General features: G+C 38.3%; 1 protein-coding gene across 2 annotated transcripts in view; it reads right to left on the bottom strand.

Moving 5' to 3' along the window:
* The window catches only part of LOC126330571 (coiled-coil domain-containing protein 40), a 356,717-nt gene that overhangs the window by 170,893 nt on the left and 166,184 nt on the right, over positions 1-19,640 (bottom strand). For both annotated transcript variants that reach the window (XM_049996367.1, XM_049996369.1), the window contains one exon: positions 6,447-6,690. In XM_049996367.1, the coding sequence (XP_049852324.1) occupies positions 6,447-6,690 (244 nt within the window). The remainder of the gene's footprint in view (positions 1-6,446; positions 6,691-19,640) is intronic.

Below are 19,640 nucleotides of genomic sequence, written 5' to 3' on the forward strand. Positions count from 1 at the left end.
TTTTACTTTTCATGGAATTTCCCTTCAGTAATTAGATAGAAACAAATTGTATAGTAAGACTACTAGTTCACAGTCACACATACTAGTGCAAAAATTTGTGAAATTACTATAAGCCCTCTACACATACTAATGAAATTGAAATACACATTTGAAATAATTAATACATAAGACATTACAAAGCTTATCACAGTATTTCAAAAACACTTCTGTCGATAAGGAGCAACAAAACTTTCTTCTTTTCTTGTTCTTTTTCATAAGTCCTTTGTAGCAATTCAAATGGTGTCCCACAGTGAAATTCTGTCTTGTTATTATTAAGCTCAATGCAGTCAGTGCCCAGTGGGCTGCCACAGCAGACAGATGGTGTAACATCTTATGTCCCAGCATCATCAGCTATTAATTATGCATTTGTTTTATCTTAGTAATTCTTAAAAAATCAGGATTAGGTCTACAGTATCATTTGCTTTTATATTTTTCAATACATTTGAAAATGGTCAGCCTTGAAATAATACATTGCACTGGCAGAAAGAAAAAAAAACAATGGTTTTCTTTTTTTTCCTAGAAGTAAGGATTGTGGATCACTCCTTCCTGGCAAATATGAGGTGCGAAAATAAAGTAATAAAACTAATGTGAAAAAAAATTTGCTTACTATTTTAGTCAAGTTTAGTGTTGTCTCCTTCAAAGTATTTCCCTTCTGATTGCACACACTTCTTTGACCGCTGTTTTGACTCTTGGAAATAGAAAAGAGTCACACGGAGTGAGATCTGGTAAATAAGGTGGCTGTGGTAGTACTGAAATTTGTTTTAAGGTTAAAATTGCTGCACTGACAGAGCAGTATGGGATGGCGCATTATCGTGACGTAGAATCCAATTATTAGCAATGTTGGCATGGAGATGAGGAACTCTTACGAAGTCTTTCTAAAATTTCTTTGTAGTAATATTGGTTAACTGTTTGTCCAGGAGGCACCCACTCCTTATGAACAATTCCCTTGGAATCAAAGAAGCACACAAGCATGCATTTCACTTTTGACTTTGACATGCAAGCTTTTTTTGGTCTGGGTGACCCCTTTGAGCACCATTGCAAACTTTGGTGTTTTGTCTCTGGATCGTACTGAAAAACCCAGTTTTCATCAACAGTGATAACAAGGCTCAACAATACTGGATTGATTTCCGTTTGCTCTAACAGATCAGCTGACACATTTTGCCGTGTTTCTTGCTGTTGTGACATCAGATTTTTGGGGACAATTTTTGCACTAATCTTTCTCATACCTAGATCTTCTGTTATCACTAGACAAACCGTTTCTCAATTGATGTTCATTTCTTCTGCAATCATTTTCATGGATAATCTTCAATCAGGTCATATGAGTTCACGCACCATGGTCAAGCTGACATCCGTCTGTGAGGTTGATGGTCGTCCACTGCAGTCTTCATCTTCAACATTCGTTCCGCCTTCACTAAACATTTTATGCCAATGAAAAACTTGAGCTCTTGACAAAATGTCCACTCCAAAAGCCTTCTGGAGCTTACCGTAAGTTGTCGTCGCCTTTTCACCCAATTTAATGCAAAAAGAAATGGCATACAGTTTCGCAATATTATACGTTTCCATGACGAAATACACAAACACTTGTTAACTTATTACAGCACAACTCACGACTGAGTAATTGCATCAATGTGCCACTTGGACTAGAAGCAGCTTATACACCAAGGCCAAAAAATATTGTGCCTACGAAAGCCTGCAGTGTTGCCACATCTTGCAAAGAAAATCAGTCTCATTACTTTATTGTCGCACCTTGTATGACCAACTTAAAAAAGACAGTGCCTAACGAGGTTGTGGGGGGATGTTATAACATTCTTCAAACTAAAATTCAAAATTATGAAAGCCAGCTCATATGTTGAATTCAATAAGAACTAGTTACAATTAGGGGTAGTGCCAAAGTTTGCAAGGGTCAAGGTTATTAATAGTGCTATGTTTGAAAAAGAGTGAAAAAGAAAGTGGAACAACTGTGAGTAAGACAGAAAATAAGGGCAAGATACAATGAAAAAGGTAAGTTTAACAAAACAACATTCAGTTTACATTTATGAGGGTAATTCAATAATTAAAGAGACAAATTGGTCTGGAGAAAAAAAGTGTTTATTTTTACAAAACAATATTTTTTCTACCTTTCAACATAATCCCTTTGAACATTTATGCACTTGTTCCAATGGACTAGAAGTTTTTTTTTTTATTCTGGCTGCAAAGAGCCAATTTCCCACATACTTTTTCACATCCTCGTTGTCCTGCAATCTCTTCCCATGTGATGCCTGCTTCAGTGCATCAAACAAATGGAAATCACTAGGTTGTAAATCAGGACTGTAAGGGGGATGGGGCAGTACTCCCCAGGCAATTTTGTCAAAGGTTAGTTGAGCGATATGAGGATGTGCATTGTCTTGCTGAAGAATCACACCTCTCCTCTGAGATCTACGACGTCTCTCTCTCATGGCTGACTTCACCTTGTTTAAAAGCAAATCCGAGTAGTATTGGATTCTATTGTACGCTGCTCTTCAAGATAATCACAGAAAACTGGAGCATCAGCATCCCAAAACACTGTCAAGATGCTTTTCCTGCTGACGCTTGGGTTTTGAATTTTTTCTTGACAAGCGAGTTGGTGTGCTCCCACTCCATGCTTTGTCTTTTTGATTCTGGCTCATAATAGTGAACCCAAGTTTCATCACAAGTTAAAATTTTGTTAAGGAAGTGTTCATCTTCTCTTTCATTATGTTATTTTAGCTCTGTGCACACACTCAACCTTGTTACCTTGTGTAGCTGCGTCAAATCTTTTGGGACCAATCTTGCACATGTTTTGCAGTACTTCAGCTTGTTCTAGATAATGTTATAAACTATACCAGTACTAACTTCAACCTTATAAACTATCATTTCCACAGTCACATGGTAGCCAGCATGAATAATGTCATCAATTCGACTTTCAAATGAGGGAGTTGAAACTGCAACTTGTCAGCCAGAACAGTGTTTGTCAGTCACTGAGTCACGACCATTTTTGAACTGCTCTACCCACTTGTAAAAAATTGCATGATTCATACAACCTTCACCATAAACTTTAGACATTCTACAGTATATATTCACTGGTTTCAACCCTTCAGCAAGTAAAAAACAAATAACAGAATACTGTTCAACTAATATGGACGTTTCAAGAAGACTCGCCATCTTGAAATGTGTTTTTGAGATTATAAACAAAATAATGTTGATACATCAGCTGATCAGGACTCATTCCAGTGATGCCAACTTAAACCCATAAAAGTACCATACTTGCCCTACATACAGTATTTCCCCAGACCTATTTGTCTCTTTAATTATTGAATGACCTTCATACAGTTATGGAATCTGCTAACATCATTGCAATTTTGCACGCTGAAGACAGAAGCATGGCAAAACTTTAGTGCTCTTGAAAAAAATAGTTAACTTATGTAAAACTGACACAGATCCAGGGGAGGAAATGGAAAAAGTGTGACATATAAATAAATTCTAATGTGACAGTTAATTTAACATTATTTTTGCCATCAATGAACAAAAACTATTGAATAAAAGGCTTAAGCACAAGTAAAATACTATGTTCTGAGATAGGACATCAAACATAAGATTCTGGATGTGGAAGTAGCAAGCAGGAAAACAAAAGTGACTAAATTTCACAAGACATTTATTGGTCCAGCTCCAACAATCCACACATTTTTTTATTTTAGTGCATCATGTTTTAAAGTAACTTTTTATATAAACAAATTAGTGTGGAAAAAGTTATCAATAACTTACAAGTAACAAACAAGCTATTGAACAAAAGGCAAAAGAGATTGTAAGCATGCACACTTTAAGGTAGACAAACGAAATTAATTTAAAATTTTATACTAATGAGACAACTGAGATTAAGATGGAGTAAGGAAACACAATTGTTGACATTGACGAGATGGGTTACATAAGCACAACTATACAGTTCTTTCAGTAGACAGAAATTAAAAAGTACTTGACAAAGAAATTCTTAATTGATTTAAAAGCTAAATTAGAAGCAGTGAAACTTTTGCTTACCCCAAGTCATAAATTTAAGTTATTATTTAGAATGAATCCTAGAATGCCAGAAACAAGAACACAAGTAGTGCTCCATAATGGTAATGAGTCTATGTGGGTTCTTTGAGAAGACAGGGAAGCAGTTAATGAACCCTCGGGTACAGCATTATCCCATAAGTGGGAGTCAACATAGACAAAGGTTCTCGCATTTGTATAATGTAAAAATTGTGTTTGCTGGCCTTTTTACACACTGTGAATCTCTAAATAATAATCTGCCTCATACACTATTAAGAATAAATGGTAAGTAATCTGTCAAGGAGTAAGTGTGAAATTTTGGCACATTTATATTTGCTGAATTTTGCATTAGTTTTTAGTGGCAAATATTTTGTGTGAGTTGTCTGCCTGGCCATGGACAACTGCCCCTCAGCAATATTGGCAGTAATTTTTCTGAACAACTTAAAGAACAATTTTTTTAAGCTCTTACCCAGAAATTAAGATGATAATGAGTTATTACCAGCAGTAAATGGATGACACCATTGCATTGTTTAGAGTGAGGAAAAATGAGCAAAACAGGCTTGTTAAATGTGCAGCATCCTAAAAGTCACTTCACCATAGAACTGGAACAAATGTTGTGATAAACTACTTGCCATCCAGTTGAAAATACTTTTAATGATGTGCTGTAGGGAACTCAGATCCCCCTAGGCAAAGATAAATTGCAATGAGAACTGTGATTTGCCAAACAGGTCACAGAAACAAATTGATGCAGGATACACCATGTGTCTGTTTAAGAAAATTAAAAGCATGTAACAATAAGAAGCTAAAAATTAAGAAGAAATATGTCACTTTGACATATGAAGGATGAATGACAGAAAAAACCACCAAAACTCATTTCAGATACAATATCGCTACTTATCAGACTGAAGGGGACATTGTACAAATACTAACGCAAAAACCTGGCATGGCAAATAAGAAACAATATAATAATCCCATAGTTTATAAACTTAAATTCACAGAGTGCAACACATTTTTACAGGTCAAACTGAGCAGAATTTGGAAACCTTTAAATGCAAATGTCTTATGTTAACAAGTTTCCTGTTACCAGTCTCAGTTTATTTATGAGCATTTGTATTAATGTGGCATGTATGTATTGTGTTATGACTGTGGGGCAACATATGGCACTGTTTCCTGTGACCATGGGAGCGTGTGTGGTTCTCTATTAGAGAAAGAGCAAGAGCTGAAAATCTAGTACAAATAGTTTTCTGCTGCATGTTTTTATGTGCCACACATCAATCAGCTATAGACGAGTGGTTGACTCTCCCTCATTTTAAACAATGAAGACTCAAAGTTGGAATATAAACAATATTAGGAAAAGGATAGATGACACGTTGAACTCCAGATAGGCAGAATGAAAAGACTGCTACACATAAAATAATTATTAAATAATGATATGTAACAGTTTTTTCATTGTGCCTGTCTGCAATTCAATAGTTTCCCTTATTTTACATATTATTCCATTCAGGAATTTTCATTGTTGTTTTAATATTTATTTCATATTTAAACCTACATGTGAAGGAAATGAGAAAAGAGTGGATGACAATATGATTCTTTGAATGTTTGGTGAATGGACTGCAAATGTTTACATGAAAAGTATTGTGCCACGAGATCTATCTCCTAATATGATTAAACTGATATACAATACTGTAGAATGAAACTTGAAGAGCTATCTACAAGCCAAAACCTACTAAGACTTGCATTTTCAAACAAACAACAGGAGATCTCAGGTTTGATGAGTAACAAAAAAATATGAGAACATTGGAAACCATAAAAGGTAGTGTTTTTATGTTCTTTGGTAAATGAAAGATCTCTGAAAGTGTTTTAGAGAGCAAATTACAAGACTGAAAGGAGGACATACTAGCAGTTCTCATTTCAAGAACTGTTAAGACTACATCTGAACTGCCCAACTCCAACACTCCATACAATATTTTTATTTTAGTGCATCATGTTTTAAAGTAGCTTTTTATATAAACAAATTAGTGTGGAAAAAGTTATCAACAACTTACAAGTAACAAACATGTACATAAAATGATTACACGTTCAGACATGTTACCTATCCTCCTTTTACGTTCTGTCTGTGATGAGAGCAAAAAACATTCATGTCATCCTAACACGTTGTTATACAACAAAACCCCACTTTCTACCTTGAGTACATAAATTTTATATGGAATTAAACAGAACAGTCTACATACTTCAGGATTTGACCCAGGAATCCTATTTCCTTATCAGCCACTTCAGGCATTTTTTTTTTTTCATTTAAGTTACCCACTACCAAAATAAGCATTAGAAGCTTACCAAAAATATGAATTAAACATTATGTAACTGAGTTAAAATGGAAAACTTACATTGACAGCTGTTTCAAGAGATTTTTCTGTTTCTTCAAGCATTGCCATATTTGATGACAATTGTGTCTCAATAAGAATCCTCTTATCATTGTTCACTGAGATCTGCTTCTCTACATTTACTAAATCCATCTGTAATTTCTGAAGCATTCCTGTGAGTTTCTCGTTCTTCAGCATCTCATCATTAGCTGACTTTTTATAGCTTTCAATTTCTTGATTCAGAGTTAGAAACTTCTCATGAAGATTTCTGAGCAAAATGTATGGTGAAGCAAACCAAAGTTTGTGTAAGATTAACTCAAAAATAATTTCCACTTTATATATATTTAAAGAAGTTAACTTTTAATTGGTTTCATATACAAAGCTTTCATTCTAAACAGCAAAAATAATATCAACATTAAATAACAGAAAGATAAATATGCTCATTTAAGTGTTATTTGCTTTATTGCTTCCTAGGAATATAGAAAGTATTTCATTTTGTAAAATTGAAACACCTGTGTGGATAGTATGCATGCCAGACCAGGACTTATAACAGACTCTTGTGTCTTAGTGAGTGTCTCATGCAGGAATACAATTTGCTTGATTCATAGCTTCAGGTGGGCAATTATGGAAATGTCTGGTGGCGAGAGCAATAACTGCATAAGGCAAGGACTTGGTTTGAGTCCTGGTCTTGGTTTGAGTCCTGGTCCAGTACACCCACTCAATCTCTCAGTAACTTTGATTATAGCATATACACAATTACAGAGTGAACAAAACCATTTAGATAAAACCAGATTTTTGTGCTGAAATGGCAATGCAATAAGAATGCTTTTGAGTGCAATATATAAAATCATTTTTCATCTGATAAAGCAAAGTACACATATTCTGAAGACTTAATAACCTATTGTCAAATCTAAAAGCCACCGTATTTTTATTTATTTCACCAAGAAAAATCCACTTTGAAAAACTATAAAATTCCAAGGAGACAAAAGGGTTGGCCAGTACTTACCAATACCATAATGAGACAAAAATCCAAACACAAACACCACATTGCTGTTGTGATCATCAGTTTGAAGACTGGTTTGATGCAGTTTTCCACACTACTCTATCCTGCGTGAACATGTTCATCTCCAAGTAAACTGCAGCCCACATCTATTTGGACCTGCTTACTATACTCATCTCTTGGCCTCCCTCTGCAATTTTTACCCCACACACATCCCTCCAATACAAAATTGATAATTACCTAATGTTCTATCAACTGATACCTTATTTCAGTCAAATTATGTCACAAATTTCTTTTCTCCCCAAATCCTTTCAGTATCTACTCATTAGTTCACAATCAACACACCTGATCTTCAGCATCCTTCTGTAGCACCACACTACAAAAGTTTCAGTTTTACTCTTGTCTGAACTGCGTGTCATCTACATTTCACTTCTGTACAAGGCTACACTCCTTACAACTGATTTCAGAAAAGACTTCCTAACACTTTAAATTTATATTCAATGTTAACATATTTCTCTTCTTCAGACACACTTTTCTTGAGTGCCAGTGTACATTCTACTTCATTTCTACTTTGACCATCGTCAGTTATTTTGCTGCCCATCAGTTATTTTACTGTCCAAATGGTGGGGAGTATATTGAACATGTTTTGTGCCAGTCACATGGAAATTAATAATCTGATTTGATTTCGATTGAGGCTTTTTGTATGCTTTTTATGTCATTTTTGGACTCAGGACAGCTAAAAACCGATGTGATTGATGCTTTTTATGTCATTTTTGGCCTCGGGACAATTAAAAACCAATTTTTCCCATCCGATGTGATATGACCTTGCTGTGGTGGATGGGCTTGCGTAACTAACAGTATCACACCTGTACACCGATGCACACTGAGTAGTGCAGCTTGTTTAATGTCAAATGTACACCTTAGACATTGTTGTATGATTCTTTTGTCATTTGTACTTGACCACTATTAAATTGAGCTGCTCACAGCGCCATCTATTCCTACATTTTGTTACTATTTATTTTTCTTCTGTCATACATTTTCCCCCTTCTCCGTTAATATTCCGTTGCAATTTGATGTCATTCTGACCATATTCTGCGGTGTGCCTGTTCTTTGGGCATGTCCAAAACAACAGAGACCAAGCATTCATACATCTGATTCGCCTCAATGGACAATGAATCCAGCATCTTCAATGCAGATGCACAATTACGTTAACCTCCTGTGGAAATCTGAAAGTAGTGAGCATGGAGGACATGGATGGTGACTGTGGATACGTGGCACTAGGTGGGAATTTGGGTCAGCTGAGAAGCCTGCTGAAATAGTCTGTACAACTGCAATAAACACAGTGTCTGGGTGATGCAGTGGTTAATGCAACTGCCTAGTAAGCAAAAGATCCTGGGTTCGAATCCTGGTCCAGCACACATTATCACTTTGGAGCTCACAGAAGCTAGTATGGGGTAAGGATGCAAACTGCCCTTCTGACTAGTGCCTTAGATTGTCTGGATGAACACAGGGGGATTGTTTCCTAAACGGAATGATATAAAATTAAGAGTGAAACTGAAGATGAATATGAAGGATCTCAAACAGCTGTCAACTGAAATTACAAAAATATGACAATTTTCTTCCTGCAGCAAGTGTTCACAAGCAACTGCCACGTAAAATCAAGCCATTCGTGAAATTATTAGAGAACTTAGAAACTGTAAATGGTACAATTTTTCCTGTGGGTTATTGATAACAGACTGTGAGTAGCAATTTATCCTATTTCTCGGAGTTATTTTTTATAAGAGAATTATATCACAAGACCAACAACCATGATCGCATTCATTAATTAAGATACCAATCCTGTGTGTTTTGGAAGAAGAAGCATGAGCTAGTCATGTTTTAAACATCGTACAGCAATAATCTGTATTTTGAACACTATCACAGGTGTTTACAATTAAACTACATACACATCTAGCAAACATTTTCTCTATCACTCAATATTTTTTGCACATTGCACTGTAAGAATATGAAAATAATATTATGTACATGAAGTACCACAGCTCAAATGTTTCTCCAAAATGGTGGAAAACCTATGTACACCATATTTAAGATTATTTTAGCACAATTAAATTACTATGCAATTCAAAATCAGAAAGAGTATAACTAAAATCAGTATACTGAACATAAGTATCATCATGTATTTGGTGAGTGTTATTTAATATAAAGTGATGCAATATGCCCAATTTTCTTGGCTATGTTCTTCTTCTCTAGTATCAGTTGTACTACAATTTGGTATTTAACACAACATTTTCTTAGTTATAATTTTTGAGGGCTCTGCACACATATTTTTATTACAGATTGTGATTAACTGTCCTAACTGACTCTGTGAACTTATTTGTTATCATAGATTCACTAGCTTAGTGCTCACTACCTTGCTCACATAGACTGTATGGTCTGCACAGTTGTTTTTGGTTTTCTTAAATCAATTTTTTATGTTGTTCACTAATCACAACATCTTCTAGAGTTTGCATGCTAATTAAGGCCACAGAAGCATGTTCTTTTCTGAATGTACTTCTCATCAAAAAGTGATTCTGATAGCTGCAGTCCAAAGGTTTTTTTAATCATTCCTTTGGGTTCTTATGATGATATTTCCACCCCCTAAGACATATTCCTTAACATCTAACTGAGAAGTGAAATACCGATTTTTATAGATTAAGCCCTAAAACGTTTTTAATAAAACAAAATATATTCTTAAAAAATTTACATCCCCTATATCACCCCTTAGAGGTTCAGTTCCCAAAAGAAAATGAAACTTTTCATTCCCCATTTCACTCCCTCAGGGGGTTTAACTTCCAAAACACTTTTTTTTTTTTTTCCAAAGGTTTAGCTTTACAAATGCTTTCACGAAGAAATATTTTCATAAAACATTTTACCTCCTATTTCACCCCCTAGGGGTTGAGTTTCCAGAAACCATGAAATGTGTATTTTTTTAAATTTCTGACAGAAAAGCCAAAACACAAATTTTTATAGATTTAGCTTCAAATATGCTTGCATAATAAAATATTTCCATAAAAACTTTCATCCCCTATTTCAAACCCCCTATGGGTCGAATATCCAAAAGCACTGAAACATGCACATTTTACTTGCAATCGGGAAGTCAAATACCAATTTTCACAGACATAGCTCTATATAGCTCTAAAAATACTACAGCAGTTCATTAATAATGAACTATTTTTAAAAAGTTTTTTCACTCACTATTTGACCCCCATAAGCATTAATTTCCAAAAATATATTTCTTTATTCTGACCAAGAAGGTCTAACTTCAAAACTGCCTTAATTGTGTGATGTTTCCAAACATTCTTTAATATGGAATATCGAAAAATACCTTCTAAAACAAAGTCTATAGTATAAAATCAATGCCTTCTGCAAATTTTGAGTTTCTATCCTTACTCCCCCTCCCAATCATGGATCTTGCCGCTGGTGGGAAGGCTTGTGTGCCTCAGCCATACAGATAGCTGCATCATAGGTGCAAACACAACAGAGGGGTATCTGTTGAGAGGCCAGACAAACGTGTGGTTCCTGAAGAGGGGCAGCAGCCTCTTCAGTAGTTGCAGGGGCAACAGTCTGGATGACTGACTGATCTGGCCTTGTAAAATTAACCAAAATGACCTTATTGTGCTGAAAGCAACAGCAAACTACAGCCGTAATTTTTCCGGAGGGCACGCAGGTTTACTATACGGTTAAATGATGATGGCATCCTCTTGGGTAAAATATTCCGGAGGTAAAATAGTCCCCCATTCAGATCTCCGGGCTCCGGGCGGGGAATACTCAGGAGGATGTCGTTATCAGGAGAAAGAAAACTGGCATTCTACGGGTCAGAGTGTGGAATGTCAGACACCTTTATCAGGCAAGTAGGTTAGAAAATTGAAAAGGGAAATGGATACATTAAAATCAGATATAGTGGAAATTAGTGAAGTTCGGTAGGAGGAGGAACAAGACTTCTGGTCAGGTGAATATAAAAACATGTAGGGGTAATGCAGGAGTAGATCTAATAATGAATAAAAAAATAGGAGTGAGGTTAAGCTATTATTATGAACAGCATAGTGAATGCATTATTGTAGCCAAGAAAGTAGTAGGTGAACATGGAATGGGAGTAAGGAACAAAAGAGTAAGCCACCTGGTAGAATTTTGCACAGAGCATAACTTAATCATTGCTAACACTTGATTGAAGAATGATGAAAGAAGATTGTATATGTGTAAGAGGCCTGGAGACACTGGAAGGTTTCAGATTTAGGAACCAGGTTTTAAATTGTAAGACATATCCAGGGCCAGATGTGGACCCTGGCCACAATTTATTGGTTATGAACTGTAGATTAAAACTGAAGAAACTGCAAAAAGGTGGCATTTTAAGTAGATGGGACATGGATAAACTGGAAAAATGAGAGGTTGTAGAGAATTTCAGAGAGAACATTAGGGAACAATGAACAAGAGCAGAGGAAAGAAATACAGTAGAAGAAGAATGGATAGCTTTGAGAGATGAAATAGTGAAGGCATCAGTGGATCAAGTAGGTAAAAAGACGAGGGCTAGCAGAAATCCTTGGGTAACAGAAGAGATATTGAATTTAATTGATGAAAAGCGAAAATATAAAAATGCAGTAAATGAAGCAGGCAAAAAGGAATAAAAATGTTTCAAAAATAAGATCAACAGAAAGTGCAAAATGGCTAAGCAGGGATGGCTAGAGGACAAATGTAAAGATGTAGAGGCATATATCACTAGGGGTAAGATAGAGACTGCCTACAGGAAAATTAGAGAGACCTTTGGAGAAAAGAGAACCACCTGCACGAATATCAAGAGTTGAAGTGGAAAACTGGTTCTAAGCAAAGAAGGGAAAGCAGAAAGGTGGAAGAAGTATATAGAAGGTCTATACAAGGGTGATGTACTTGAGGGTAATATTATGGAAAGGGAAGAGGATGCAGATGAATATGAAATGGGAGATATGCTACTGCGTGAAGAATTTGACAGAGCACTGAAAGATCTAAATCGAAACAAGGATCCAGGAGCAGACAACATTGCATTAGAACTACTGATAGCCTTGTGAGAGCCAACCATGACAAAACTCTACCTTCTGGTGAGAAAGATATATGAGACAGGCAATATACCCTCAGACTTGAAGAAGAATATAATTATTCCAATCCCGAAGAATACAGGTGTTGACAGGTGTGAAAATTATCATCAGTTTAATAAGTCACTGCTGCAAAGTACTGACACGAATTCTGTACGGACGAATAGAAAAACTGGTAGAAGCCGACCTCGGGGAAGATCAGTTTGGGTTCCGCAGAAATGTTGGAACACATGAGGCAATACTGAACCTACAACTTACCTTAAAAGATATATTAAGGAAAGGCAAACTTCTTTTCTACCATTTTTAGACTTAGATAAAGCTTTTGACAATGTTGACTGAAATACTCTCTTTCTGTCAGAGACAGGAAAGTACCTGGAAGAGAAGCTGAACAGAATGGAAAGTATATTGAAAGGAGGATATAAGATGTACATCAACAAAGGCAAAATGAGGATAATGGATTGTAGTCGAATTAAATCGGGTGATGCTGAGGAAATTATATTAGGAAATGAGACACTTAAAGTAGTAGATGGGTTTTGCTATTTGGGGAGCAAAATAACTGATGATGGTTGAAGTAGAGAGGATATAAAATGTAGACTGGCAGTGGCAAGCAAAGTGTTTCTGGAGAAGAGAAATTTGTTAACATCAAGTATAGATTTAAGTGTCAGGAAGACATTTCTGAAAGTACACTCCTGGAAATGGAAAAAAGAACACATTGACACCGGTGTGTCAGACCCACCATACTTGCTCCGGACACTGCGAGAGGGCTGTACAAGCAATGATCACACGCACGGCACAGCGGACACACCAGGAACCGCGGTGTTGGCCGTCAAATGGCACTAGCTGCGCAGCATTTGTGCACCGCCGCCGTCAGTGTCAGCCAGTTTGCCATGGCATGCGGAGCTCCATCGCAGTCTTTAACACTGGTAGCATGCCGCGACAGCGTGGACGTGAACCGTATGTGCAGTTGACGGACTTTGAGCGAGGGCGTATAGTGGGCATGCAGGAGGCCGCGTGGACGTACCACCGAACTGCTCAACACGTGGGGCATGAGGTCTCCACAGTACATCGATGTTGTCGCCAGTGGTCGGCGGAAGGTGCACGTGCCCGTCGACCTGGGACCGGACCGCAGCGACGCACAGATGCATGCCAAGACCGTAGGATCCTACGCAGTGCCGTAGGGGACCGCACCTCCACTTCCCAGCAAATTAGGGACACTGTTGCTCCTGGGGTATCGGCGAGGACCATTCGCAACCGTCTCCATGAAGCTGGGCTATGGTCCCGCACACCGTTAGGCCGTCTTCCGCTCATGCCCCAACATCGTGCAGCCCGCCTCCAGTGAGTCGCGACAGGCGTGAATGGAAGGACGAATGGAGATGTGTCGTCTTCAGCGATGAGAGTCGCTTCTGCCTTGGTGCCAATGATGGTCGTATGCGTGTTTGGCGCCGTGCAGGTGAGCGCCACAATCAGGACTGCATAAGACCGAGGCACACAGGGCCAACACCCGGCATCATGGTGTGGGGAGCGATCTCCTACACTTGCCGTACACCTCTGGTGATCATCGAGGGGACACTGAATAGTGCACGGTACATCCAAACCGTCATCGAACCCATCGTTCTACCATTCCTAGACCGGCAAGGGAACTTGCTGTTCCAACAGGACAATGCACGTCCGCATGTATCCCGTGCCACCCAACGTGCTCTAGAAGGTGTAAGTCAACTACCCTGGCCAGCAAGATCTCCGGATCTGTCCCCCATTGAGCATGTTTGGGACTGGATGAAGCGTCGTCTCACGCGGTCTGCACGTCCAGCACGAACGCTGGTCCCACTGAGGCGCCAGGTGGAAATGGCATGGCAAGCCGTTCCACAGGACTACATCCAGCATCTCTACGATCGTCTCCAGGGAGAATAGCAGCCTGCATTGCTGCGAAAGGTGGATATACACTGTACTAGTGCCGACATTGTGCATGCTCTGTTGCCTGTGTCTATGTGCCTGTGGTTCTGTCAGTGTGATCATGTGATGTATCTGACCCCAGGAATGTGTCAATAAAGTTTCCCCTTCCTGGGACAATGAATTCACGGTGTTCTTATTTCAATTTCCAGGAGTGTATTTGTATGAAGTGTAGACATGTATGGAAGTGAAACATGGACAATAAATAGTTTAGGCAAGAAGAGAATAAAAGCTTTCAAAATGTGGTGCCACAGAAGAATGCTGAAGATTGGATGGGTAGATCACGTAACTAACTGAACAGAATTTGGGAGAAGAGGAATTTGTGGCAAAACTTCACTAGAAGGGATTGGTTGGTAAGACATGTTCTGAGGCATCAAGGGATCACTAATTTAGTATTGGATAGAAGCGTGGAGGGTAAAAATCATAGAGGGAGACCAAGGGATGAATACACTAACCAGATTCAGAAAGAGGTAGGTTGCGTTGCACTAGTTACTCAGAGACGAAGAAGCTTGCACAGGATAATGTAGCATGGAGAGCTGCATCAAACCAGTCTCTGGACTGAAGATCATAACACAACAACATCCTTAGTGGTTTGGGTGGGCAATGATGACACAGTGAGTGAGTCAGTCAGTCGGGACGTTACCTTTTATATACATATATAAGGAGAGAGGTTACTGTAATGACAAATTTGTTCTAATTGAAGAAGACTGAGTGCTCCAATGACAGCAACAAGCAGTAATGCAGAGGACAGTCAAGTTCTACAATTCCATTAGTGAGAGCGCTGCCACTGGGAAGTGTGGTATGGTTGTCAACTTGATTTTGATGCATGTGCATAATACTCTTATATATTGTGGAACACAGCAACTCATCATCAGTCTTTGATGACTCACCTGAAGATGACCACGAGGTGCCCAGCCAAATTATCATGCAATGAATTAAACAACAAATGGCTGCAATCCCAATATTTGTCTGAAGAATACAATAAAATTTTCATCAATCAGGTGTTGAAATATGCATGTTTATTTACCGCAGATGCATTTTACATTTTATTCACAAAAATATTGGCAATGACCTGAAGAGATCAGTTCTTTGTTAAGTGCATGGGCTTTAAAGTGACAGTGCACAAGTGACCCCCTCAGATTTTACAACTAGTTCAGCCAACAAATAATTAGGTCATGCACCAACCACAGTGATAGTGCATATAAAACTATCAGTGCACTTGTAAATGGGTTTTCTGATTCTGTTCCAGGGTTTAACTGCAAATAAAATTTCTTGTATGGTATTAAGCCTTGAAATTAAAGTTTCTGTCCTGAATACAACTGTGTTTGTTACTTCTTGTTGAGAATTTTAGTTTCAGGATTGGTTGTCCTATTAAAAGAATAATAAAATACCTTTAGTAGACTACGAAGTTAGCATGGGGCTTGAGAGCAGCACTGTATCAGTAGTGCAGCATCAGCAGTGCAGCCAGTCCACTTACAGGAGTTAGATCCAAAAGTGCATGTGCAGTTGTAGAAGGAGATGAGCAGGTGCGACAGAAGCAGCAAAGGACTGCAGCAGATGGTCTCGGAGGCAAGCAGCATCTTATCCAAGACTACGCATGTGGTACCGGTCACTACATCTCATTGTTCTACAGTGCAAGCAGCCCATGAGGGGCAGCTTCGTATTGTGCATAATGTGGCAGACAGCATATAAATGTCACATTGTCACCAAGACCGGGAGCAGCAGCATTTAGCAGCATATCTGGGCTCATTCGTGTTGCACAGACTGGATTGTTCCATGTCCAATGGGGCAGTCAATGTAGCAGATGGTGTCTTCATGTAGGGGGTAGCATCTTCAAGTTGTGAGTAGCATCTTCAAGCTGCAGAGGGCATCTTTACATTATGGATGACATCTTCACATTGGAGAGAATGGCATTGCGGCACATGGTAACCAGTCAAGAGAAGGAAATGTTAGTCAAGCAGCAAGTGCTAAAGAAGGGAACTGAAATTTCCAGCACACAATCCTGCTGAAAGGAACATGTGAGAACCGAGTAGACTGCACAGTACCTTTTCTAGCAAGAAACGCACAACCATGATGGATTACCTATCTATGTTTGAAGATCTAATTCAGGGCACATCCAATATGTACCATGTGTCCTCTAACTGTCCCACTACTGTTACCACCCTATGTATTGCCTGCATTGAGGATGACCCCTCACAAGTGGTCAAGTGGGAGGTTGTTTCACGGCTCAGTGTAGCATGCAAGGAAAGGCATTTTCAGAGATCCGATTGAAGGGCCTCCCTGGTTTGTGTGACTAACACATTTTGGGCACTATCTGTGGCTGACAATGATTCTGAGTCATATGCAGCCACTCACACTGTTCCAGAGGAAGCCTCTCGGCCCCAAGATCTGGGATTTCACAAAGGTTGGGTTTGCTGGTAGCTGGGAACTACAATGTCATGCACGTAATGGGGAACCTTAGGGATATGGGTGCTAAGAAGAGGAAGAAATCCAGTATGCACTCTGTGTGCATACTGTGAGGAGTCGCTCCAGATATGGAATGTGTGCTTCTGCGTGCCATGAAGAGCAAAGGGTGCTGCCAGCTGCCGGAGGTGGCTCATGTCAGTACTTTTACATATGTTGCTTTGGATAAGAAGAGATTCTCTCTGGTTTCATGTGGCTAGCTGAAGTGGCAAAGACTGCCATTCTTGCTTGCAAGATAAAGGCCGAGCTCACCTTCTGAAGCATTGTCAACAGGACCGATTGTCAATTCATAGTACAGAGCTGAGTAGAGGGTCTGAATCAGAGGCTCACATAGTTAATGTGACCATGTAGGTTGATTCCTAGACTTGCACCATGGGGTGGTACGGTTTCAGGTCCTGCTTAAAAGGTCAGGTGTCCACTACACGCAGGAGGAAGCTACAGAAGTAGCAGAGTCTGTGCTGAATGTATTGGGCAGTTTTTTTAGGTTAGAGGGCCTCAAGAAAGTGCATAAAGGGCTTCAGTTTCAAAGGATGCAGGATGAACACAGGAAGAGGGTGGACAGAGGAACTATCAATATTGTAGTTTTAAACTGTTGGAGCTGTGTTGGGAAAGAACTAGATCTCCAAGTGCTAAGAGAAAGCACTGAAGTTCAAATTGTTATAAATACTGAAAGCTGGCAAAAGCCAGAGATAGGTTCTACCAAATTTTTACAAAGGACATAACCATGTTCATAAAGTAGGGATTAAGTATAGCATCTTTGTTGCTTTAGAAGTACTTTATCTTGCAATGAAATTGAAGTAGATAGCTCTTGCAAATCAGTATGGACAGAGGTTACATTTGACAGCCAGAATAAATTAATAATTGGTTCCTTCCCATGTTCACAATGGGTCAACAGAGACCATATCACTAATGTTGATTTTAGTAGGATTTTGAAATATATACTGTGTTCAAACATTATGAATTACCTCGAAGGTAACGTCTACTGATATGTAGTTAGCATGGACTGGGAAAATATCATTCTTGTGAAACACAAGTAGCTCTTCATTCCCACCAGGTAATGAGTGCTATCAACAGGGGATCTCAAATTAATCCCATATTTCTAGATTTGCAGAAGGCTTTTGACACCATTCCTCAATGAGATTGCTAATCAAATTGTGTGTGTGTGGAATATCATTTCAGTTGTGTGACAGGATTCGTGATTTTCTGTTCAGAAAGATCACAGTGCATAGTAATTGACAGAAAATCATCAAGAACAACAGAAGCGATATCCAGCATTCCCCCAAGGAAGAATTATACTCCCTCTGCTGTTCCTAACAACATAAACAATTTAGGAGACAATCTGAGGAGACTTCTTAGATTGTTTGCAGATATGCTGTCATTTATTATCTTGTAAAGTAGTCTGATGTTCAAAACCAATTGTAAAATGACTTTAACAGGTCTCATCCACATAAGTACAAAAATAAATCCATTAAATTTCAGTTACATAATAAATATCACAAATTTAGGCAGACAGTTCGACTAAATACCTAGGAATTACTATTATGAACAACAGATTGGAATGATTACATAGGTAATGTTGTAGGGAAGGCAAACCAACATTTGTTTTAATGGTAGAATGCTTAAAAGATGAAATAGGTCCACTAAAGAGACTGGCTTGTTCATCCCCTGCTAGAATACTGCTGTGTTGTATGAGATCCTTACCAGATAGAATTGACAGAGGACACCAAAAAAGTAAAAAGAAGGGCAGCTCGTTTCATATTATCGTGAAATAGGTGAGAGAGTGTCACAGATATGAAAAGCACGTTGGGATGGCAATCATTAAAATGAAGGAGTTCTTCACTGTAGTAAGATCTTTTCGCAAAATTTCAATCACCAATTTTCTCCTCTGAATGAGAAAATATTTTATTGCCACCAACCTACATGTGGACAAAAGATCAGCATAATAAAACAAGAGCTACCAGAGCTCATACAGAAAGATTTAAATGTTCATTTTTCCCATGCACTGTTGGAGAGTGGAATGGCAGAGAAATAGTCAGAACGTGGATCAAAGAATCCTCTGTCAAACACTTAAGTGTGAATTGGAGAGTAATCAGGTAGATGTGGATGCAGATGTAGAACAGGGAATAACTTAAATACATTAGTTTGAATTAAGAATATTTGTGGGTATTTTTGTCATAACTAAAATTTTGGGTAGATTTCATTACTGGTGTATATAAGGGTGTGCACTGGTGGTAAGGTTTGTTAAAATGATACTAATGCGCAAGTGTGACATGAGGAATGGCATCTGTAACTTGAGTTTGGTGTGTTGGAGTTAGATTTATACTGGTATTTTAATAATGTCATTAGTAGCAGGGGTATATTGTTGATTTACTTGAATCCATATCAGTAACCAGATTTCATTGTTTGAGAGTTTCTTCTAGCAGAGCTGTGATTATCCCATGATCTGGGGTTAGAGTAAAATTTTGTTGTTTATTTACATGGTGATCAGTCAGGAATTTATTTATTTATGTCATGTTTAAATAGTATCGTAGGTACATGTGGGGTACAACTTACTAATCATAATAATTCTGATGTGGTATGTTAAAGAATATATACTGGGGTTGTCAAGGGAGTGTGTAAATCATTTAAATTTAAAACCTGCATTTATTCGTGTTGCCTTGATGAACCTCTTTGGAGCACTAATTAAAATGGACACAAAGTGAACCA

Source organism: Schistocerca gregaria, chromosome 2 (assembly GCF_023897955.1).
Source record: "Schistocerca gregaria isolate iqSchGreg1 chromosome 2, iqSchGreg1.2, whole genome shotgun sequence".
NCBI lineage: Eukaryota > Metazoa > Arthropoda > Insecta > Orthoptera > Acrididae > Schistocerca > Schistocerca gregaria.